This window comes from Mycteria americana, chromosome 6 (genome assembly GCF_035582795.1).
Source record: "Mycteria americana isolate JAX WOST 10 ecotype Jacksonville Zoo and Gardens chromosome 6, USCA_MyAme_1.0, whole genome shotgun sequence".
In the NCBI taxonomy this organism is placed as follows: Eukaryota; Metazoa; Chordata; class Aves; order Ciconiiformes; family Ciconiidae; genus Mycteria; species Mycteria americana.
The window spans coordinates 35679362-35704989 of record NC_134370.1 but is presented as its reverse complement, the minus strand read 5'-3'; the positions used below and the strand labels follow the sequence as shown (position 1 = coordinate 35704989).

At 37.5% G+C, this 25628-nt stretch overlaps 1 protein-coding gene across 3 annotated transcripts in view; it reads left to right on the top strand.

The window, feature by feature from the left end:
- JMJD1C (jumonji domain containing 1C) overlaps positions 1-25628 on the top strand; it is a 168344-nt gene that overhangs the window by 43414 nt on the left and 99302 nt on the right. For 2 of the 3 annotated variants that reach the window (XM_075505299.1, XM_075505303.1), the window contains exon 2: positions 12538-12702. The exons of the other annotated variant lie outside the window; for it this stretch is intronic. In XM_075505299.1, the coding sequence (XP_075361414.1) occupies positions 12538-12702 (165 nt within the window). The remainder of the gene's footprint in view (positions 1-12537; positions 12703-25628) is intronic. 3 annotated transcript variants of the gene reach the window in all.

The window sequence follows — 25628 nt, the reverse complement described above, 5'->3', positions numbered from 1 at the left end:
TGTTCAGAGGAGCGGATCATCTTTGTATTTCTGTGATATTATGGTTTGTATTGTAACACCTCAGTCACACCTGAAAACCCACTGACATTAGATCTCCGTTACATTTAGTATCGTGTAAACATGTAATCTCAGTTCCAAAAGAATTTGTGGTCAAAACAGGCAACACTGGGTTGAAGTGATTGTATTCCTGTTCTAGAGTATGGGTACTACAGCACAGAGATTGCAACTTGCCCACTGCCATGAACTGAGTGCAGAATTCAATATCAATATCAATTCGATATCAATGTGTAAAGTTTGTTGTTTTTTTTTAAACAAAACACAAGCGAACGACTATTAGAAGACTTTTTAAATACATTGACAAAAGGTAAGTATTTGGTTAAGTTGGGACCAAATCGTGCACATGACTAATGAGCCTTCATTCTGATGTAAAACATCTCCATAAGACTGTGAAACGGAAAAGATGATTGCCTAAATTACTTATGGTGCTGCTGTACTTCTTTGTAGTTTACATATTATTTATAGAGTTGTAATTTTTTTGGTCAGAAATTTCAGTTATCTATGACTGATGAGTGACCATTATGGCAAAGAAGAGGTTGAGGACATGGATTAAGACAGTCAGAAAACCCAGGAAACCATGTTTATGTTTCTCCTTCTGCTCCCAAAATGCTGCTTAACTTTGGCAGGAAGTTTCCTGATGTTCACTCACATGCGCCACCACCCTAGTCTTAATCTTCTCTGGCCTTTTACTAATACTTGGAGATATCTCAGTTCAGAGTTAGAATGAACCTTGATCCCAGTTTGTGGACATTTATGCACTGGTGTACTATGAACTGTAATGACCCAGTTCTTCTCTATAAAGTCTAGTCTTGCAATTTGGTATCAAACAGAAAAATAAAGGAAGACCATATACACCTGAAAAGTTTTAATCCTTTGAAGTCTGTGAGTACAGATTTTATTTTTCTTCTCTAATGCTGCAGTTAATCCATAGGAAAGAAGTAGACTTCTGTAAGTTTTGTTCATGATCCTTTGTTAGCAGGTGTCTTCAAGCTTTTAGGTACATCAGAAAGACTATATGAGAGTCTATTTTTGAATGAGTGATGATTCTCCAGTATGAAGGACCAGACAAAGATCAGCAATGTGAAGGAAATAGAGATGCAGTTTTGAAAGATGACTGGCAGAGGAGATTGAAACCCAAAGGTTGGAATGGTAACAAGAAGCTGCCTCTGACTAAAACAACAAAAGAGTAATTCAGCTTGTGAGATAGCACTGAACACAATCACAACGCTAAAGAACAACACTTTAAGAATTCAGATTTTCAAAAATAAAAATTGAACACCACAGCAAAAGTGAAATACCTCTGCATCTTAGCTAGGAAGAACTTAGAAACGGTTTATCTTTATTATACTGCTTAGAGGTGATTTAGGCAGGACTAGGAGAAACAGTTTGCAGACTGCAGTTATAGATAGCACGTTAAGTGGAGGAAAGAGGACAGCAAGTTACTATTAAGATAGTAAAATGTTCTTCTCTGATAAGAGGTAAAGCTTTAAAGTAATTGATACAGAATCATGGAACCATTTAGGCTTGAAAAAACCTTTAAGAGGATCAAGTCCAACTGTAAACTGGACACTGCCAAGTCCACCACTAAACCATGTCCCTAAGCGCCATGTCTATGTGTCTTCTAAATACCTCCAGGGATGGTGACTCAACCACTGCCCTGGGCAGCCTCTTCCAATGTTTGACAACCCTTTCAGTGAAGACATTTTTCCTAATAGCCAATCAAAATCTCCCCTGGTGCAACTTGAGGCCTTATAGCCTGCATGCACTCTTCTTCTGTTTCGTAGTCTCATGTTCCAACACAGGTGTATGATCTTGATTTTACTTTAGAGGAACACGATTTCCCTGCCAAAAACGTTTAGAAGATGTTAACATTCGACTCCAACGTGGTTCAGGAAGCACTCTGCACTCAAGCCACATCCTTAGGTCTTATCTGCAAGTTAATTTTTTTTTAAACTGAACAAAGAATAAGTCTGAAGCTTTTAGGTTCATGAATCTCAATTCTCATTTCAGTGGAGGAAAGGGGGCTAGAAAATGTTCAATACCTGAACTGAGGACTACAAATATTTTTAGCTGAATTTTCAGAAAGTAGTCTACCAGTTTGATCAATAAAATTTAAATAATTTTCTGAACATTGTATTTTAGTACTGTGCACTGCAGTCATCAACACAATTAACTGGAATAGACATAGCATGTTCTATTTGTATAAAACCTCTGGAGTCAATGGGAGGCTTTCTATTTATTTCCATGAGATCTGATTTAATTCCGGTGGAAAATAAAGTACTACATGAAACATTTTGGAAAAGAACAGAGAATAGATTTCAAGTGTGTTAGGAAATATGCTCATTATCTCCCTTTAATTGGTTTTATAGCTAAAAAGGATTTATATATGTTCTTGCTGTTATGTGATATATTAGAATATAGTTACAGGGCTACCAGAATCAAAACTATCATTTTAAAATATTCTGTAATACTTTGTGAATGATCACCAACATACAAACAAATAACAGATTCTGGTTTACAGAGCATAAGTGTACACAAATGGAAATGTTTAGACATTACTTTCCATACATTGATAAATGCACAAAACCCACTAACTTTCCTACTCAAATATTCTGGTCCTCTTATGAACGAAAAAACATCTGGAAAATATCTTCCAACATTTTAGTGGATAATCAATGAAGTAGATAAATATTTCACTATATTTCTTTTACCTTTCACGATTCTTGTCTTGATGCTTTTGAAGATTTCTTTTTTTATTACTATTTTCTCATCTGCTTGATGAGATTTGTTTGGTTTGCTTGTTGCTTAAGGTTAATAATCTTAGTTATAAGAGCAAATATTGCATTGTCATCAGAACACAGAATATTACCCTTTTGTAGTTGATAATAATTTATAAAAAATACAATATACTGTCTGTTTTTGGTAGATGAACTTTTCTCTTGGTTTCCCGATTACTCTTTTAATATTTCTCCATAGTTCTCTTAATTCCTGTAAGCTGACCAAAGAACAGCAATGAATTGTGCGAGGTTGTCTGATTGTATTCCTGCTGTTGGTATGAACTAGGCCTTGAGAAAATGTCTCTGGTCCAAACAAAATCTGCTGACCGGCTTCCTCTGGTGTTGTCTGTCACTATGCTGAAGCTTTGCTGATGTCTTTTTGGTATCCCTGGCTTTATCTGACAAAAAGGGAATTGTTTGTGAGCCCGCTCCTGGTTTGTTTGGCCTGCTGTCTGGAGAGCAACGTGGACACACAGAGCAGCTGAGACACACTTGGTCTCTTTTCCTAGTCTGGATTTCAAGTTACAAGTATCAAAAGTTCAACTCAAAAACCTTGCTTTTCTTTTACGGTCTCTTTTTTTGTTTGATCTCAAAGAAAGATTTGCTCTTGAAAAGTACAGTGTTTATTCAGGCTCTGTACTGTGGTTTTGGGAGGACATCACTTTTCATACCAACATATAAAACAGATTGAACCTCAGTTTGGATAGACATTGATAAATACTTCTGGTCCAGGTCTAATCTAGGGGTTAGTCCTTTGAACCTTGGGAAGGTGACTGTTTTGGCTTCTCACCTATTGAAGATAGCTAATTGGATTGTCTTGGTAGAAATGGGGAAAACCTTGTGCTTTTAGCACTTCTGTTGATCCCTTCTAGCAATGGTTTGGGTTTGGGCTATTCAGCTGGAGTGAGACATGAGAAAAACTCATGTAATCATCGTAGCTCTCTGTCCTGGTTTTGGCTGGGATAGAGTTAATTTTCTTCCTAGTAGCTGGTATAGTGCTGTGTTTTGGATTTAGGATGAGAATAACGTTGATAACACACTGATGTTTTAGTTGTTGCGAAGTAATGCTTACACTAGTAAAGGACTTTTCAGCTGCCCATGCTCTGCCATGTGCACAAGAAGCTGGGAGGGAGCACAGCCAAGATAGTTGATCCAAACTGGCCAAAGGGCTATTCCATACCATATGATGTTATGCTCAGTATATAAATTGGGGGGAGTTGGCCGGTGGGTGGTGATCACTGCTCGGGGACTGGCTGGGCATCAGTCAGCGGGTGGTGAGCGGTTGTATCACTTGTTTTTTTTCCTCTGGGTTTTGTTCCTCTCTTGCTCTCTTGTTGTTTTCCTTCTCTTTACAATCCTTTTTTTTTGTGTGTGTGTTCCAATTATTAAACTGTTCTTAACTCATGAGTTTTCTTACTTTTGCTCTTTCGATTCTCTTCCCTGTCCCACTGAGGGAGGGGATAGCGAGCGAGCGAGCAGCTGTGTGGTACTTAATTGCTGACTGGGGCTAAACCACAACACACTCTCCTTAGGTCCTGCTCCTCTCTTTAAGTTCCAGCTATGTGTGTTCAGACTATCCCAGGAGGACTGGAGTTGTTCTGTTTCCCCATGAGTGGCTTTACAGCCATACCCTGTTAGCTAAGGCTACAGCCAGATGATTCGGTGAGGTTTCCTGTCCCAAGAGAGATAGAGTTCTGTTTGTAGCTAACTTGGATTTTGGGGATGAGGAACAATAGCAAATAATGAATTCTAACTAGGAAGTAACCTACTCCTTTCACCACGCACTGTAGTTCAGCCTCTTGTAGTGCTTTGTGTCCGCTGACAGCCTACTAGACAAACTTTATCTTCATTAACAAGCCATTGCACTGTAAAAATTGACTGAAAGCCATTAACATTTAACAATTAATAATTAGTATTTTAAATAGTCTTATCTCCATTCAGTTGTGTTTTAGTCAGATCTTCAAATATGAGATATATACAGTTTAAAAACAGCATAATCTTTTTTGAATTGAGACTTAGCAATAATAATTCCTTATTAAATGACAGGTGTTTGTCTTTTTAGTGTGACATTAAAAATATGCATATATGTACATATGAATTGCTTTTAACTAGCTGTCTAAACAGCTAAATAGTTAAATTTTTAAATTGTTTTTTATTCACCTTATCTAAAATTACAAATTTCTGATTTGAACACAAAATTCCTTCTATTTTTAAATTGGATATGTAGGCTTTCTATAGTATGTATGCTTCTTAGCAATTGCTTTTAGAAATTAACATTCAGAGATTTAGATACAGTAAGAAAAGTTTCCTATGTCGTATGATGGCAAAGAGAATTTGAAAGATTTTTTTTAAAGCCTCAAGGACTAGGAAGTTTGTGTAATGTGTATATTTTTAACTAGTTGTTGCTATGATTTAATAGCCTATGCTTTCTTAAAATTGTAAGTAATTTCTATTTCTCATTTTGGATGAGTAATTCAGTGTATTTTTGGCATCTAAACCATTTTTAAAGTGGGGCTGCTTGACTTCGGTTTCTTTGTAAGTCCAGTACAGTCATGATTTAATTTCTGGTTTGTGTGTTACTTCACTTTGCTGTTAAGATCTGAATTTGGAAAAAGATTTGCAAAATAGGTATGTCAAATATTTTAAATACCTAAGTGATTCAAATAGCTTTTAAAATGAAATTTGGTACTCCTCTGCCTGTGGATTATCTTTTTATCAAGGACAAGTCTTTTTTGAGAAACTCATTTAAAACTCTAAATCACATACAAGAAGTATGCTTTTTTTTCTTGCAATTCAGTGTAGTTCATATTTTCTCCCTTCAGCTTTCTCTTTAGAATATGCATTTTAAATAGAGGGATGAAAGACAAATGCGTGTGTTAAATGTTTTTCTTTATTTTTCAAATATGGTATTGGGGCATCCAGGTAGGGTGCTTTTTTATTCTGTTGTCTTCCCTGCAATCTTGCTTTGTACTCTACATGATGTGCTGGTTGCTTAGCAATCCAAGCTACAGACTGCAGCAGGCTGTTGCAATAATACTGGTATTTTTCTTCAGTTTTGCAACCATTTTTCTCTGCATTTTTTCTGCAAAAGCTGCTTTATTGTCAGTGTTCAAGCATGCATTTCAGGGAATGCAGAATTAGGGTTTCAAAATTAACCATAAACTGTATGTGTTGATCATTTCTATGTTTGTTCCCCCATAATGTATCTTGAGACTACTGTTTTCTTGAAATAAGTAGTTGTTTTTATTTGAAGGCTTCTCTGTGTTTGTAGGATTTTTATGCTTTAAAGCTTGATATAAGGAAGCTACCTTAAATTCATGTTTATTGAAGCACATATCTGCTACATCTGGTCCTGTTCCCTTCTTCACATGGCATATATTTGACATATCTTCCAGCAAGTATGTATCTCGGGTTTATTTAGAAGCCTGTTGAGAGAGCAGGGTTGTCTTCCTTATTCTTCCATGAATGAAGTGTATTGAGCCATGTTGGCAGTTAAGAGTATGGCCTCAGCTTGAGTGTGTCTGTCACTGTGTATCTTGAGCAAGGATACAGGCTCTTCTATATAGTTTTAGAAATTTTGAGCAGATGATCCTGAGGCTGCAGATTTTATTTTTTTCCTCAGTAATGAGAGTAGTGGTTTTGGAGGGCTTGTCTCTTTGTATTTCAGAGGAGTTGTAGCTGGATGCTGTTATGCAGGGTCTTTCAGTGGTTTACAAGAAATAAGTGTTGGTCCATTCCTGTTGGACAGACCCAGAACCATTGCGCCGCTAAAAAAGGAGATTTCCAGGCAGTTCTGAAACAATAGAAACTTAATACCTGCAGATAATGAACTAGCCTTTTTTTTTTTTTTTTTTTTTTTTTTTTTTTACACTTTAACTTCCCAGGTTATAACTGAGGACTGCTTCTGGGATAATATTCCTATTCCATTTTCCTTTGAATAAACAGAGAATTTAAGTCTTCAGAATAATGTTTCATGGTAGTAGGCTGTGTCAAAGGGGATTTAATATTTGAGTTGTCCTTTTGAATTCCACAGCTCATCTGAAAGTAGCAGGACTTTCTCTTTCCATTTAAGAGAAAATTAAATTTTCTGCCATTAAATTTTTGTTACGACTTGCAAGCTCCACAAATAATCAAAACAGATGTGCAGATTTGAACATTTATCCAAACAATTTCATGTTTTTTCTTTAAGTGCTGAAATAGCATAAAATAACCAACACTATTAATTTGTCCCATCTTCTAAGGAGCTTTCAGTGTTCTTTCCTGTAAAACGTGTCTGATTCTACAGCTTTTTTCTAGTGCTCAAGAGTTAGATGCAGAGCTCTTGTATTTTTGAGACAAGCTATTATGTTCCTTTAATGGTGGAGGAATCATAAAAGTTTGAATAATAAACATATACCAGTTTTGTCAACATTCTCAGGTCTTCTAAAGACTTACTGTGGCATTGTGGGTGTCTACACACCCCTGCTAAAAAACACAGAGTACATTGAATATTTCTTTGTCGAAAGTAAATACTTTCTTGTCTACGAATATAAGTGAAAATTTTGTACTTAGTCTGATTTGCAGTAAAAATGCGGACTATTTTTAAGAATACATGGAGGCAATAAACCCCGTCTTTTAATCCTAAAGAATTTCATAGTTTAAGACCAATATGTTGCCATTATTCCAGCTGTTTCGTGTGTTTTTAGGCTGTATGGACTGAAGCCAATGTATTTTCAAATACTCTTTTTTTTTTTTTCCCCTGTACTGTTTTGCTTGAAGAGTTTGTAAAATGCAAATATATAGCATTTCAATATGTAAAGGAAAGGGTATGATGATTCTTTTATGAGTTCTTTTTAATATAGAGTGACTATGAAATGCTAATGTGAAGGATTGGGGAAATTTTGGTAGCATAGAACAAAATTGCAATTCCTTTATTAAACAAAAAACCCTACTGCTGTCTTTGGTTGCTATTTCACTGCTTTTCCATGCAGAAATGGGTAGCACTTGTATAACACAGTAATAATTTTACTGTGTTAAGCTCTTTTGCTTTATAGTAAATTGTGCTTTGATTGCATTTGATTAGTTAAAGATATATTTAGGAAGACTTGACTGCTGGGTAATGCCATTTCCATCAAAGAAACAATCTGTAAAAACCTGAGAAGGCAAGGATATTGGGAACAGGATGGGAAGTTTAAGTTTTATAAAAACATTCTTATTGGCTCCATTCCCTGTGTAGTTACAGCTAGCTTTAGTTTATACCAGTTAGATATTTGGCAGTTGCATCTATCTCAATAAGTAGATGGAGAAGTTCTTTGAATCCTAGTGTACTAGATTGCTTGATTTCCCTCCCCCCTCAGGAATAAATATTTTTCTAACAATCTTTAGGTGATAAAGGGGAAACTCCTCCCTTAGGAGAGAAAAGAGAACTTGTATTCTCTTAAATACAAATCAGGTGTATGGATCATTTTAGCACACCAGGTTAGAAACTTAGTAAATAAATTCTATACAGCACTCTATTTCCTTGTAACTAGAGATTACTTTGCCTTAAAATGATGCAAGTTTTTAGTGATTCTTGTAGCTATATTGCCTGGAGCTCTTGCCAGGGCAAACCTAACCTGAAGTCAGCCTTTGGATTGTTAATGCTGCAGTTGTCTTCAGCACTAACCAGGCCGTGGGCAATGCATACACTACTATAGTGTGGGGGGGTTACAAACAGCTTCCACCCACTCCCGTGGTTTCAAGAAAGTGAATGGTGCATGGCCTATGCTTTTTAGCGTTATAAGTCAAATTTGCAGGAAGTCAGCATTGCTTTCATGACAGTTTAAAGGGTTTCAGAATTTGTTTGGTCAGGCATACTGTTTTGGAGCATAAGTGACTGGAAAACTCTGGATCACAGCACTACATGTAGAGAATTTCACCATGATTGTTGTGTTTTGGCTTTGAAACAGCAATATTTTGTTGCAATTGTTTGGCTGACTCCATTGGAAATTAATTTGTTGTCTTGCTTTACTTGGAAAAGCATGCTAAAAGCTTATGCTGCTTCCTGTTGGAAAATAGTAGTGAGTTACAAAATTAGCGCATTAATGCCAATTATAAGTACAATATCATCCCAGTGGGAATTTCTCCTTTTTATGCAAGTGAATGCATACGTGGTGAGAAGACTTCAGCCACTCTGGGAACACAAACTTCTGTGTAGCTGACAAGGCAAGGAAGCAAAATTTGGCTGAAAAAAATCTCAAAATCAACATTAATTCTTAGGGAGGCAAATGTTGTAGAGTTTCTTGCTGTACAGAGTTTTGTCAGTGAAGCAAGAAAGATTAAATATTTTCAGCCTTTGCACTCCTTAGGGGGTCTAACTTTGGCTCTACATTTTATTTTGTTGGCATATGTTGCTGGATTGCTTCCTTTCCTCCTCCTCTCCCCTTTTTACTCTCATAAATTGTGCTGCTTGGGATACCTCTCTTCTCTGTGCAGTAGGTCAGTGTGCAGAGAAAGAGGAAGCCTGTGTTCTTCAGAGGCTTTACTGTTGCCTTAGAAAAATTCATAATGGATTTTCCTGATTTAAGTATTTCCTAGCAAAAAAGAGAATGGGCAAAGGATCGGGTTCTGCATTTCGTCTGTGTTTCGGCCTTTCAGAAATGAACTTTGAAAACCCAGCAGATAGTTAATAGTCTTGGCATTGAAACCTGAATGTGGTGGAAGCTGGCAGAAGTAATTCCCAAGTAAGGTTGTGTGTGTATCATACTAGAGGAGGAATATGGTGCCCTGGGCAATGGCAGACTGGCTCTGCGCCATACTCCATTCTCCACTTTTCTTGGAACTGCTCCTTTGAAGATCTGATTATACGGTGCCAGGAGACTCTGCAGATAGCTCAGCAATAACTCCCACTGTCGTTGCACCGGATTTTGGTTTATTTGGGGTGCAAAACTTGCACACAAACACTAGATTGTATCACAGTTATCCACAAGTTTTGGCTAGTGTCCAGAAGATACAGTATGTTTTAGTGTGGCAGTTTCTAAACTGCTAACTCCGGTTTAGACTTATCTGTGTGTTTGAAAAATGTTTATTCACTTCATTCCCCGTGCCTCCTATTTTTTAAATTTGCTGCTGTGTGAGGTCTGGTGCTTAACCTCTTACGTTCTGTTATAGACTACCCAAGTAAAATGTCTTTCTAGATATTAAAATAAAATTATTTGACCAGTCCAGAATAATTGAGTGGAATTTTCAGGAGGAGGGGCCAGGTGGAAGGTGACTTTAGACAACGATTTTTGACTCACTGTCACTGGAGATTGTCTTTAAATTTAGTCATTTGATCAATTGCAGAAATAAATGTCTCTTTAGAAGGGTTCAAAGGAGCTGCAAATACAAGATACTGCTGCTAAGATGATTTGAGATGACGTGCTTTCCTGCCAGTGCTTTAAAGCATTACTATGTTTACTGTTAACTCTGGTTTTGATTGAGAAGTTATTATTCTGCATCTTTATTATGTATTTTAAAATTATTTTATAGAAATTAAGTTATTAAAAAGGGCTTTTTAGTGACAGGTGTCAATTTACAATTTTTAGGTTTGAGTTTTTGCTGCTGTTTTCTACTTGCTTTGTTAGAATAACAGGCGATCGCTGTAATAATGAACAATTGAGGTGAGAGAATAATTTTATATACAAACTGTTCCTATAGGGCAGATTTTAATGCCACCACAAAGACTAGCAGTAGTTTCCAGATAGTTTCAGTGAGTGAATTAGGCAAAGGAAAAAGGTAAAAGAGTAGTTGTGTTGATGAACAGGGTGATGCAGAGATGGGGGGTGACTGTGATCAGCCAGGGTAATTGAAATGTCAGAGGAGTGGCAGGAGGCAAACGGCAGAAATTCCAGATGTCGAGGTGGTGAATCCAGAGGGAAAGCTCTGCCCTTGGGAAATAAAGAACAGTATTTAATGCAGACAACTGCCCTGCACATACTCTACCTTGACCCAGCGATTAAGACCGGGCAAGAAAGAAAATGAATAGTAAGATGAGATGTGAGATAAGAGGTGGAAAGACCAGTTAGCTGTAAATGTGATATTGGTGACAACAAGTGTGCATGATGACGGGACAGTCCGGTGTCAGTATTTGGTAGAGGGGTGGTTGAAAAGGAGTTGGGTGCACAGTGAGTGATAGCTGCGGTTAGTCAGAGTAGTGAGCAGTTCGTGGGGGTTGTGAGGAGGGGGTACAGTGGAATAAATGGATAGACTGAGCGTAGCTTGACAGGAGAAGAAACTACTTGCTTCTTCCTTTTTATTTGGAAAAATTTTAAGTGGAGATACAATAATGGGCTGTCATAGAAGAAAGTAACTGCAGTAAGTTATCTTTTTAATCTGATGCTTTAAAGAGGGAAGGGGAAAGCAAGGGAGTGTGTAGGAACAGAATGGGAGTAATATGGTTTAAAAAAAGAGTATTTATGGGGGGAGGAAACTGGGATGATGAATTTTGATATAGGAGTGAGAAGAGGCTTGGTGCAAATTTGTGTACACAGAAGGGAGAAGGACAAGATGAAAAGGAGTGCTACATAGTACATGTTTGGAAAGTGTGAGACAGAAAGTCTAGACGAGGAAGTGTGTTGCAGGCCTAAAATTAACCAAAGTTAAAAAGACAAGAATATTTCTGTGGCAGTGATTTAAGTTCTCGGAATCAGAGGAAGAAACTCCAGTTTCAGAAGTTGCCTTGGATGTGGCTGAGAGCTGAAATTCAGGAGGGTAGCAAAGCATCTTCCCTTCTTCTCTAGTTTGTGTGACAAGCAGTGACCTTTTTTTATTATGCCAGCTGGTTTTTCTTATGAATTTTCTCATAATTTGGAAAAGAAAACAATTGATTATGTTGATTTTTTTATTATTATTTTAAATACATTTTGTAATTTTGAAATGTAATGATTTTAGAAGAGTTTTTGTTTGCTAATGCAGGTACCTTTTGGATAGCTTTTTGGCTCTGAGTTCCCTCTTCCCTTTACAAGAGGAGACAAAAGGTTTGGCATGTTTAGCTTTGTGAATGCAGCTGAGGGAGGGTATGGTTGTTCTCCAAGAATGTGTTGGGAAGAACTGTATAACCTACAGGACAGGGATGGCACAAGGTCAAATAGTTGCAAACTGCCTCCAAGTTAATTTAGCTGGAAACAAAAAGTGTGGGTTTTTTCCCTCCAGAGGAGTAGGATTCCAGAAGGACAGAAATGGCAAGAAACTGAGTTGCTCCTGTTAGGTGCTGTGTGTTGGGCTTGCTTGTAGTAGCAGAGTGTGCAGGCTCAGGATGTCATTTCTGATTCTGTTCCAAATGGCGCCTTTTTTTTCCCCCCTTGAAAGAGTGTTTCTTTGGTTGGTTTGTATTATACGACAAGTATTTGAACTGAGAATGAGAAGCATTCTTAAAACTTATTTACTGATATGTAAATAGCTGTATGTATTAGTTGAATGATACTAGTAAATACTTAATGTTCTACTTTTCATAAGATACCCAATGATAACAGTAATGTTTTAGCAAATGTAACCCTCCTGTCTTCAGCACAAATGCACTGCCAAGAAAAAATTCTTCTGTGGTGCAGGAACTGATTATATAATTTCAATACCATAACAGTAAAATGGGTAATATTAAGCTCTTGCATTAAATTTTAAAACACATGCTTTCAAAAGTGCATGTAGATGCACACATGCTGTGTATATCTAATAATGTATGTCCTTTACTGTTCTTAAATTTCCCCAGGTATATGTGGAATTTGATGACCTTGAATGGGAAAAGCGAGAATGGGTTAAAGTTTACGAAGATTTTGCAACCTTCTTGGTGGAGTACCAGCTGGTCTGGGCGAAAAGAAAGGACCCAAGCCAGACTCAGGGATCAAAGATCAAACAAATTCAATGGCCTGCATTGGTAAGATACTTGAGCAATTGCATTTACTAAACTATTTTAATCTCTTTAATTCTGTCCTTTTTAGGAAACTGTCTAGGTTACTTAAGTGGTGGTGGAAAGTGCTGGGCATGGAGGGAGAAGGAGGGTAAGAAAAGGATAAGAAAATACTAATAAAGCATATTTGTGTCGAAAGGGTGGGAGTGGTGTGATAATAGTCACTCATCTTCCTTTTTGAATCAACTTGGAACACTGCAAAACTAGTCTGTGAGTGACATAATAGAACTAATGGCACTTTACATAGTCAAAGCATCTTACAAATATAAACTTATCAGCAACTGATCTTATTGCTCTGTGGAGGATTGAAACTAAGGTGAAAAATAAACCCTCAAGCTTGTGATACACTCAACTCCCACAAAGAAAGTATCTAGAATTCAGGTCAGAGTTCAGAAAGATGAGAAAAGTGAGCAAAGATCAATAAAGTTAGGTGATAATTGCTTGCCTGGCTTATGAGATGATACTTGTGATTCTCATTCTTTCTGGATTGATGCCCAAACATTAAAGCTGCTGAGAGAACTGCTAGGAGGTTGTGTCCATTTTTCACATGCCTTTAGATAGACCTGATGTATACTATGGATCTGATGAGATAATCTAATAAGCAATAAACATGTATTCCTTTTTTTTCCAAAGAAAAAAAGGTGCTGGCAAAGTCTTCTGAAGATCCAAATAGATACGAGATTTCGGGAACCTACTATATTGGATGTTTTTGCTTTGTAGAGAGTTGGGGAAGATTTGTCACAGACTGTCAGGTGAAAGGGAGCTCCAACAAATTTGTCAAAATGGTGAAGGGAAGTCTTAGATATATTTGATATTAAGCTTAGTATCTGTAACTTCAGTCTTGGGATTTTAGAAATTTGTAGTTGTAATGAATTTAGATGATGGTAACTTTTTTTTTCCCCTGTAGCTGTATCTGTGTTTCATTTAAATATTCCCTTCATATTCTCTGGAAACTTGATGGACTTCCTGAAATGCTGTTGCATGATTATTTTTCTAGAGCTATGTTTGGAGCAGTCATGCTATAGGTCATGAAGCAGGCTGTTCAAGAAAGCTTAGTGGTGGAAGAGATGCATAGATGGTTTAGGATGGACTTACCTCCTCTTCAATTAATATTCCTACTTGACTCATCTTGTATGTTTGTGCTCATGTGCTTGCGTAAAACAAGCTAACTTTCTGGATGTACAGGCTGTTTTGTATATTTGCTTGTACAGGCAAATCTTCTGTTTCATCTTAGTATATCCTTGAGCGAGAATTTTTAGTTTTAGGGAGTCATGTCATTTGTTCTTTGAAGCCACCCATCTCTCCTTGATTGAGATAGGTATTTTAAAATCTGTTAGCAATTTAGAACTTAGTATCAAAGTACTCTGCTATTTTACATGCTTTTAATCTCGTCCTCTAGGATAGAGATCCTTCTTGGGTTTAGAAGGGGTGTATTTCTAGAAAGTATTCTAGCTGATTCTGTCCCCAAGTTAAAAGTATGTCTTTGCTAATGTGTTAAAATGTTTTAGTCGTACCTATCTTGCAGTAGAGACTGCTTCAAACTTGTGCTGGTCCAGCAGAAGGCAAAAACATTTTTTTTTTCTTCCATCTCCATCTTATCAATTTTTTAAATTCTTTTTTTAATGTTTACGTTCTTGAGGTAGCTGATAGGCGTGAGAAGGAAGGTTTGCAAAAGATCCGCCGCCTCCTTTTACGATTAAAAAAATTGAAATAGTATAGTCCAAAGTGGGGCTCAAATAGCTTGTCAGGTCACAGTTTCCAGATGTTAAAGATGACAAGTTCTCAGCTTTTGTACTTGGCCTGCCTACAAATGTTCTAGCAATTGTTTTCTGAGTCAAATGCTCTAGTCATCCATTCCAGAAAACCTGTATTTGAGGGATAGTGCAGATACAGGATATTAACTCTAGAGCAGATTCCTTCCGTAGAGACCTCCCAAAGTTCTGCTCTGTATCAATAGCTGCACTGAGCACACCAGGCCTTGGGGAACACAGGGTGCTCAAATTGCCATAATACTTTTGGGGTTTGTTTCCGGACTATCTGAACACTCTTGTGTAGTGGAGTAGATGACCTCTATGAGGCTTTCTTTTTTTTTTTTTTTTTTTTCTTTTTTTTGTCAAAACAAGACTTATTAAAAATGGGAAAGCAATGGAAAAGGTGGTAAAAAATTTTGATTTGCCAAACAGCAGTAGGAATATCTGTACTTTTATGTGAAATCTTGAGTGTGGATGTGATAATGCACACTTTTTGGAAAAGTTGAGTCTTGCTGTAGTTATTAAAGGAAAAATCTCAATCTTTCCCATGCTTGTGAACTATATTGAAAAAAATCATTCATGTACTTGACTATCGTGTCTTCATATTAAATACCAAAATAAAAGTTTCTGGTACAACTTTATTTTGGATGCTAATATATACGCAACAAAGCAATATTAAGTGTATTTTATGTAGCAATTCTACAGGATCTTTGCCTTTAGTGGAGTGAATGGAAAGTGCTTGTTTATTTAGATGATTATCACCTTCTATTCTTCTCTTCTTTGATTAACGTGCTCTGTATTTACTGTATGGTATTCAAACCTGATCAGAAGACAAGGTCTGTAATTTCCGGTGGGTCTATCCATGGGCAGTCATCAGTCTAGTATCTGTGTAGTTCACAATTACTGGTTTCTTTTATTACTCAATTGTGTGATACAATGTAATCTCCACTTAATAGATAAAATTGCTAGAATGCAAGTTGGTCACAAATGTTTGCTAATTTTAAATGCCTGAATGCCTGAGGTGTAGCTGTTATTGAAAGCACAGTGTCCATTGACCTTATGTAGCTGTGCTTTAAGATTTTAGGCTCTTATGTCAGGTGCTGCGAAAGTGAGGAAATGAGAAGTACTGGTGCCTTCTCCTTGTTTAGAAACTTTATTTTGGATGCTTTATTTTGGAAACAGGAGGGGTAGATTATCCCCTGAATTCAGTTTCTCTCGTGATGAGATTATCTTTTCTTTTAGTGGAGTTCCTGCCTCATTCATGCTGAGGATGAAAAGTTGACCGTAAATGAGCCTGGAGTCATATTGGCAGCAACATGCTTCAGCACATCAGGGTCACTCTGATGTTGACTAGATACCTGTTTCTGGGCCACTGTGCAAGTCTGTGAAAGAGAGAGGAAGTATAGTGCCTCAGCTTCTCATGCTGTAATTGAATGCTTTTCCTTCTTGTGAGATGATTTTCTGGAAACAGTGAAGAACTTCTTGGCTGCCTAGCTGACTGGTAAAACTGGAAATCACCCTGCATGTGGGGTATTTACAAGCATAGAAGAAAAGACTGTCAAGAAGCATAAAGAAATGGCAATGGTGATAAGTGATGTCAGCATAAATGTAGCCTAGATATTAGGGAAGAGAGTGTTTGGTAAACAACGCTTGTTGTTTACCTCAAGTAATGGAGATGCTTTACAGATGTCAATGCAGAAGAAAACTTCTCTGCCAAAGGCGTAGCATAGGAAAAAATGGAAGTATGGATTTTGAAAACTTAAAAAGTGTAGGTAATGGAAGTGGGTGGTGTGCCTTTCCACATTAAGGGATTAAGAAAAGTAGCCTAGATAAGGTGTTGAAATAGAAAGCATCAGCTTAGTTTGGTAAACAAGGGTGTGTGTGTGTGTCACAAAGATACAAAAAGAGGGGGGTGATGGGCTCAAAGTGATGGGCTAGAACAATTACCAGTACTTCAAAAATGAGGCAAAATTGATTTTTGAATTCCTCAGGAAACAACTTTGAAGCAATTGAGATGATGGATAAAAATTTTTGATCTGTGGGTGGATAAGAAAAGTTGTATTTTAGGGGGAGTAAATTAATAGAAATAGTTTGGGTACTAGGATGTTAGAGATCAGTGATAAAATCATGTCTATGATACAGTTCAGTCTGAAGTCTTAAGAGTATGATGGTATCCTCTCAGCAGCTGAGAAGAGAGATGGATGTAAGTGTGTGGGCAGGGTGACAAATGGGAGCCAAGGTTTTAATGTGGACAGAACAGAATGCTTCTGTGAGCTGTCAGTTTGAATTTAATTACTCTCTCTCTAATGGCGTATTAAAATATCTAGAAATAAAGTGTAGAAGGAAAAAAAGAGAGGGCTAAGGACATAAGCCACTAGAGACATTTTAGAGAATAATAGAATGTGGAAGAAAAGTTTAAGGTGATAGAGTAACTAGGAGAGGACACCATGGTAGAAACTTAGATAGCAGTTCACTTTAACAGCATGAACTTTATATGTTTAAGGCATAGGAAGGCATGGACTGAGTGCCTCTTCTTAATAATTTTGTTTGGGAAGAGGGTTTTGGAAACTTCAATAATGTGCTGAAATGAAAATTTATCATTAAAGGTCTACAGATAGAAATGAAAGAAGTTCAAGACAGTAATTTTAAGGGGCATGTTCAATCATCTTGGAAAGAAAATAAGGGAAGAAGGGTAATTGAAAATGCAATTAAGATTAAAGGAGTTTAAGATGGATAGATTATGGCAAGTTTGTACTTTCAGGAACAGGACCTAAGAGAATACAAGAGGGTTGGAAAGAAAAGGATTTGAATTGGAGATAAGGAAAAGTGAATGCACTGAATGGCGGGAGCGAGCACACACAAGAAACTTCTGCACTTGCAACAAGAAAGGAAGAGACTATTGTAGAACAGGGGAAGGAAAAGTATTATCTTATTTTGGCCTTTTCCTTTTGGAAGAAACTGACAGTCTTGTGCAGGGTAGGAGGAGGGAACAGTTTGAGTCAGTCTAATATGATGAAAAACAGGACTGGGGAATGGTACATTTAGCTGGCAGGGCAGAGCTGGGTGCCTGGGAAGGTTACATACAGGCATGGGTGATGGGTCAGGGGTTTCATGTGTTCTACTGGGTATGGTTTGTTTTGTAAAGTATGTGTTGCCTGTTGTTACACCTGTAAATAAAACAGTGCTGCTTGTGAATTCAGTATATATTAATATATAATAAATCAGAAGAATCCATACGAATTCTCTGTTGGTTTGAATATGGAGACAGTGCTTTGCTAGCTTTACAGTACTCACCTTGCCAAACCAACAGATTTGCCCTGTGGTCTCGCTAATACAAAGGTCTGCAATAACTGTATCACTCCCAGTTTTGGTGATGGCATACAGTAAGAACTGGTTCTCCTGCAATTGTGTATTTCTGAAGAGTGTGTGTGTGTGATACATGTGTATATATATAAAAACTAAAATACGTTTCATGAGGAGATCCTGAATATGCTTGTTTCCTAAGGTAGGGTAGCTGCAGGAGCGACTCAATCTCCCCCCGCCCCCAGTAAAAAAAAAGAGCGTGTGTCTGTTTCTCTTTCTTGGAACAAGTGAAGTCATTGCTAAACCAGTGGCTTGACAACAATCTTTCCTGGGACTCTGTCCAGGGCTCTGCAAGAATATAGAGCTTTAGCCAGGCTTATAACAAAAGCAGGGACAAAGAGTGGGTCTTCATTGGCAATGACTAACTCTTTTGCACTGTGAGAATCTGGAGCTGATTTACGGTGGACAGTGCCAGTGGCACCTGTGGGACTGTGGGCCTTCAGTCTGACCATCACGCTAATGAGGAGGTCGTCTTGCAGAAGAATGAAACAAGGCTTGTTCTGGGCGGTAGTGGATGTGTTCTGGTTAGATGTGAAGAAGCCCCTATGTTCATGTGCTGACTGCATGTTAGGGTACTTGGTGACAAAGTATAAGAGTAGAAGTGTTCGTGGACATGTGGAGGATAGACTTGTCCTCTGACCTGATGTAGCCTTCCCCCCTCCCTCCCTGCTCCTCTGTCCCAGCTGTCAATTGTAGAATCTTTTTGCTTAACTGCATTCTGCTTCAGCTGGCTTGATTGTGTTGGATTATAAAGCAAATACTTATAAAGTGCCAGTTTATTGGCATTTGTGTCACGATTAAAGAAGAAAGTGTGCAGATTGAACAACAAGCTTCTATAGAGCTTCCAGAGATTCTTGAGACAAACCAAATTCTTTTTTTGGCATGATGATGGAAAGTAGAACAGGTCCCTTGTTCATTCCTGTTTATACTGTGACGCACTACCACTTTTTCACTCTCTCAAGGATTTGTTTTCTTCCTTGTCTTGATGGTGTAATTTTAGCATTTCTGAGTAAGTTTCTCTTTTATACATTGGTCCCATGGATCAGATTGATCCCCTTCAAAGTCAGGAGTTTCTGTAGATACTGCTAACGTTCCCCCTGCATATTCAGTTCTCCTCCCTCTGCACAATGAAAAATAGAGGTATACACTGCCAGATACTGCGATTAAATCCTCAGCAGACACTCAAAAATACTCTAGCAGTAGAAAGAAATAAGTTCACAAAGGATTACTGTGTATATGGAAAGCAAGGCAGAGAAAAGACTCAAGTCTCTTGAGTCCTAAAAGTAAGTAAAAACTTTGAGGATCAAATTTGAGGGGAGGAAGTGCTGTAGCTTCCAGGGAAAACAATCAAAAACTAATAGTGGATTTTTTCAGCTTCTCCATTCCATCAGAATTCTAGTGCTTGTATACCTTGCTAATCTGGGATAAAGATGAGGTATATACAGCAGAGGAGAAAATGCTTGGAAACTGTCAGATTCTTGGAAAAGATTTAAGAGCTTCAGAGCTTGGGGAAGAGAAAATTTAAGTAACTGACTCAGCAGAGCATAAATGACCTGATTTTTGCTGCATTGTGAAAGACAGTAACATGCAGAAACAGCACTTGGAGATGGTTCAAAGATTACTTTGCTGGAGAGTACGTTACTGTAATATTCCCACAGAACATAAACGTCTCAAGCAGTACCACATCCCGCCTGTGTACTTTGGCACTTGCTTTTTTTAAACTACTGCTTACTGGGAGCCACTGCTCTCCACATAGCCTTCTAAGCAGAGGCCATTACCTTCCCAGGATATGATCCAAATGAACAACAGTAAACTGAAATCTGCCTCCCCAGATGCTCTGTTGTTAAATATGGGTGTTGTACTGTGGCTTCCCACTCTGGAAATGAGTGATGGAATGGAAAGCCTCACTGAAGTGCTGACTTGTATGTGGCCCTGGTACTTTCTGTGCACTTTACACTACTGCATTGTTTGTTCCAAAGTTTTTTGTCTCAAGGTGTTGGCTAATGGCAAGCTTGTACTTAATTTTTGGTTTTACTTTCTTCTTTTTAAACTTGCATTTCTAAGCACTGGAGACCCTTTTCATTTGGAAGGATTTAGTTTTGTAAAAGCATGCTTCCATATTTAAAATACATAAAATATTTTTTGTAGTTAAGTGCTATGCTAAGAATTGTTTTTAATGTCGAATTCATTTACAGGAGTGCTAGAATTCCAAACAAAATAGAGTATTTTTTAGACTTTAGCCTTAAAATAACAGTAAGCACAAGTCATTTTGATCATACAGGCCTGGGAGATGCCATTTTGGCAGCTCCTCTAGAGAAAGCTGCTTTAATATGTCACAGCATCCTGGAGGTCTCTGTACGTCAGGTTCTTTCCTGCTGGTAAAGCACTTCTCCTTGTTTTCCAAGGATTATGCAAATTAAATAACTAGATATTGTTTAGTGTCCTTCAGCTGCAATACTAAGCAGTACTCCCAGTTGAGTGTGCCTCTGTCACTTGCACGTGTTCAAAAGACAGATAGCAATGAAATGCTGGTAATAATTTGTATGTGTTTCTGTAAAAGATAGACATAAAGCTTCTCAATGTTCCATATTCAAGCTAGGCAGTTGAAGCAGAGCAGCTGCAGTTGCAGGGAGCTCAGCATAGGATAACTGCTTGCATTATTGATTTTATAACTGGTGCTGAAACCTATATTGGTTTGGTATATGGTTATACTCCTGTTGATACCCTAGTCCACTAGATTGAAGTTAGTGTAGGTGTATCTGAACTGCATTCACGCTTCCATCTTCAGTGTTGACCTACTCCACAGCTTCATCAGGTATAAAAGCAAAGAGCTATGCTGGGTTCTCTGGAATTGACTGGGAAGTCCTAAGTCTTTTTTTTTTTTTTAAACCGCATTCATGAGAACAAATTTTCCATTTGTGCTGAAGAAAACAAATTGCTTTGCAGCTCTCTAGATCATCTGAACTTCTTCAATGAACTAGAAGGATCAGCTCAACTTTGGAGATACAATGGTGAGCAGAATATAGGCATGTGAATGCAGCTGGTTATTTCAGCACAGTATTTTGGAAATTCAACTTCCAGAGCTTGGGCTTTGGAAGAATGACTGAATGCCTGCAGTGCCTTTCGTATATCTCCATCAGTCTGGTCGCTCACAGTCTATTTGTTGCTGTTTATATAAATTATGACTTACAAATATATACATTTTATATATGTCTGGGTATGTATTTATAGATCTGTGTATATATAGAGATATACACACAAATATGATATTTTTCTCTATATATTAAAAACATTTTAAAAAAAAAAATCTTGTGACCTATACCTGTTGAGAGGCTGTACAGTGAGGGAAGGATGTCAGCCCTGTACTTGTCCTCCATCTGACGGTGGCTGTCCAGAATGAGGGAAGCTGTACCAGACATCCATCCACAGCAACTGCTGGGTGTTTTTCTTGTGATGGTGGGGAGGAGCAGCTGGGCTTTACACCTGTCAAATCTACTTGGCAGCTAATTTCGAAAGCCACCCACTGTTAAAATCTCCACTGCTGCTTCTGTGCATTAATGACTTGTCAGCTGTGCAATACTGAAGCACTGCTCTCTTCATGCTGACTTGAGTAAGATGAGTTATGGAAGGCATAATTAGTTTTATGAGTTTCTTGTTCTCCTTTCCCAGAATTCCAGCATGTTCTTCTGGGTTTCATTGTGAATCCCCCGATGTGCTGTATGAAGTCTCAATATCCACCTTAAACATATAGCAGCATGGAGAACGCACCCAAAACGTGAAGCACCTTTTCTGAAGAAGTATTTCAGTAGTTTACACATTACTGTTTGGATACATATGGTCTTGTGTGAATAGAGTCTGTTCTCCTGCAGCTGAGACATAGGAGCCTCAGGTGAAATTGTCTGGATGAAGTCAAAACGTTGTGGTCAGGGCCAAACACTGCGTTTTGCTAGGCTAGGGTAAAAGTTCTGCATTTTGCAAAGTACTGAGAATCTGAAGGAAGCTTTTTTGATGGTACTAAGAAAGCATGTACTTCAGCTCCACCTAAATTTTGGTTATTGGCATATAAACAAGGCAACTGTTGCTTCTAAGGTCTCCTTTTCTTATGGAGGGCTCCACAGAGCATTTTTGTCATGTCATGATTGCATTGCAGTATTTTAGCTTCTCGGTCTACCACAGAACCAGCACCCATGAAACAATATACTCTTGATTTCTGGGAATTTCTTGTAGTGCTTTACTTCTTTTTACAGCAGTAGCAGCAGATCTTGTCACTGGGTATGATCTTTCACAGTTTTGAATAAGCAGAATAAGTGATGGTGTGGGATCTTGTGCTGCTAGATTCATAAAGAGAATTGACAACACGGATTGAGAAGATACAGAGGATGACTTTTTAGTCCTTTGAGCCCTTGTGGTGTGAAAAAGGATGTTAATATTTGGGATAACAAGGAAATTGAATTGAAAAAAGGATAGTTTCTTTACCTCATGAGGTGAATGTTACTTGTGTTGGTTAGGTTGTTGGGAGGAAAAGGTTGTCTCCTTTATGTGATTTTGACAGAGCCTGGGAAAAAAAGAAATCATTTTGCCTCTGCAGCCCAGAATTGGAGCTCAGTAGTGCTATGGTAGTAATTTTTATAGTGCTTCTGCTTTGCAAACAGGTTAAAAACAAAACAAAACCTAACTTCCTTTCAGCTCAATCTGTTACGGATGTGGTTTCACACTGAATTTAACTCATCTCTCACTGATGCTGAAAGGGACAGTGCTACTACCTCCCCTTTTTGGTACTTCGGCTTAAAACCCCCTCAATTTCAGTTAGATCTGCAAGCTCTATCCCCTAGGGTGTGTACACACACTCATGCTCCCCCCACCATTACACAAAAATATTCTATGCTATCATTTACACTGAGCTCTTGTGAACTAAGCAGGCATATATGTGAGAATGAAGTGCTATTGTTTATTATGATTATGCATTGTCTGTACCTGAATAGTATTGATCACCTCTGTTTTATTATTTATTTTTATTTCATTCTGTCATTCTGTGCTCTCAGGGCTCTGCTTTTGAAATGAGATCTCGATAGTTAGCTACCATTGACAGAAACTTCTTTTGCTGGCAGATGTTACAGGCCTTCGTTACACTAAAACAGACTAAATCAAGTACTTGGAGCAAAAGGTTGTCTTTTCTTTTTTTTTCTTCTTTATAATGCTTTAGCACCTATGACATAGAGGGCTCTGCATGATACATTTATCATGAGCAATCTGTTTTCACATATGACAGTCTCCTGAGGACCACAAAAAGTCAAATTTCCACAGCAACCTCATATACTGCTTAAGTTGTTCTAGCAATGATTTGATGTTGTACATCTAGTATGTTTACTTTTAAAATTTATCTTAACTTCTAAGGAGAAAACAGAACATAGGAAAGAAGTTCAGGAACAGCCTGTCAGCTTCAGGTATTTAACCTGCATGAGGAAGCTAGCTGGGATAGAATCTGTATTTTATATCTTTAGTGTCCTAAAATTTCTGGTAACCTCATTTTTTCACAAAGTGACTATCATTCTTATTTTCTGAAAAACAAAATCTTACGTAGTAAAACCAGTATGTCCTCTATTCCTGGCTTCGCTGTCATAACAGCAGTCTCCTGAAGTACTTGTCAGTTCCTTTCAGGTGCGTCTTTGTATGGGAACACGTGTTACTTTCTGAACTTCATGTTGCAACATTTATGTCAACATGGATTTCATCAGTGTTTCTGAAGCCCTTCTCAGATTTGGTGGCTCTGCATGTGCCCCAGCTGGGCAGGAGCAACGGAAATGTTGGTTGGCCGCAGGTCGTGCCACTCATGATGAGAAGAATTAAGATGTGATTAGGCAGTAACCACAGGCTAATCGGAATTGTGAGGGAGTATTGATGGGGAGAGGAGGAAGCTGCTGAAGGCACAGGTTTATTTCTTCTGCTGTGCAGATTTATCTTTTTTTTTCTTTTTTTAATATAAGAAAAAAAAAGTTTTTCTTTTACATGCCACATCCAATTGTCTGCAACGGGTTCCAAATCCAGTCTCTCTGTGAGCATGCAGAGGCCAGGGGCTGGGAGCATATTGTTTTACCACTTCCTTTCTCGTACCCTCGGATTAACATCCTTCCAGCTGCTGGCCAAATCAGGAAGTTGAGTCAAGGGCTAGAAATGGCAAATACGCTTTCAATGACTTCTTAAAAGAAAAAGCAAAAACTTAAACTGAAGACATTTGTGTTTCTCTTTGCAATGTGTGTCCTGTTAGGATGATGTCAGTCGTAAACAAATGATGAACAATGAAACCGTTTAATTTTTTGAAATTCATCAGGTATTGAGAAACAACTACTTTGTCATATCTGTGGTTTTACAACATTTCTGCTTTTCTACTGTCTACTGCATTGAATATTCACATAAATGGGGGAAGGACATACAGTGAAACTTGGTTTTATGTTTGGTGGGGTTTCTTTTTCCCTATCTTATCTGCTCTTCCTTGCAGTAAAGCTTGAGGTTACTTCAACAGTAGTTATTAGTAATTCTTTAAGATATTTTATCTTATTTAGTGTGCATTGCATGTTTAAAGCATTATTACATAGAGTATCTTTAATATGGGAAAGTGAATCAATGTTAAGAACTGTAAATTTAGGGCTATATAAAATCTTTAGGAACCAAAACAATTTTAGAAAAATATTCATTAGACTGACTGTAAGCAATCAAAATAGTCTACTATTGATCAGGGAATGGGTCTTTGTTTGAAAATAATATCCTTTAGCAGTAATTAATATTTTACTAGAGAAACACAGTTGACCTCATCTAACCCTGAGTAAGTCTAGCTTCTTGTTTACAGATAGGTGAATTATTAACACAATTAACGATATAGTGTTTATTTTTTGTCTACTGACTGTCATAGGGTCTACACCAGTCATGGGTAGAAAAAAGTATTTTATTAGGCTTTTTTGTCTTTTAGATGCTTTTGTGTTCCATTTTGGTTGCTTTATGGAAAAGACTTGGTCCATTAGTTAAGCAATTGTTAACAATTTACATGAAACCTCTCAATATTCAATTTTTGAACAGAACTGTTTAAGAAAAAAATTAACTATTCTGACGTATAATGCATCATTCTGAAAAACTCTTGACCAAGTATTTTAATTTGAAATTTCCCATCAATTTTGAGTCTAAGACATTGGGTAAGTACCTCATATCTTTTAATAAATGATGCAGAACTATATTTCTGTTAATGGCTTTAGTTTCAGATGGCTTTGAAAAATTCTTACATATTTCATTGAAGGGCTTTGGGATTTTAAATGCATCTACTGAATTGCTACAAACTAAATTAGTACCATCACAATAGGAATAAAATACTGATTTGTAGGGCTGACTGAATGGATGCCTTTGGAATCACTGAAACATTTAGCTGAACCCTGAAATAAGCCGAATAATACTCCTTATCATTGGTTGATGAATTTAGCTACTTTGAAAGTATAATAATAAAGCTATACATTAATACAAATGCAACCAAAGTCCATTTATGTGCTTTATAGAAATTTTTAACATGAGTTTTGCATTTGAGAGTATAACTGGCTTCTTAGAGAATAATGTTCCTATGTATTTTGGTGTATTTGTCTGGAATAGGCTGTATTTATTCTAACCAGTGTTCTAGTGAGGCTCTGTTACCAAGCTCTAAAGCCTGTTGGTTTTCGTTCCAGTCTTTCTATTTGTCCAGGTATGGTTTTGCTTATAGTACTTTTACTATTCAGAATTACAATGCTTTTAGTACTCGTA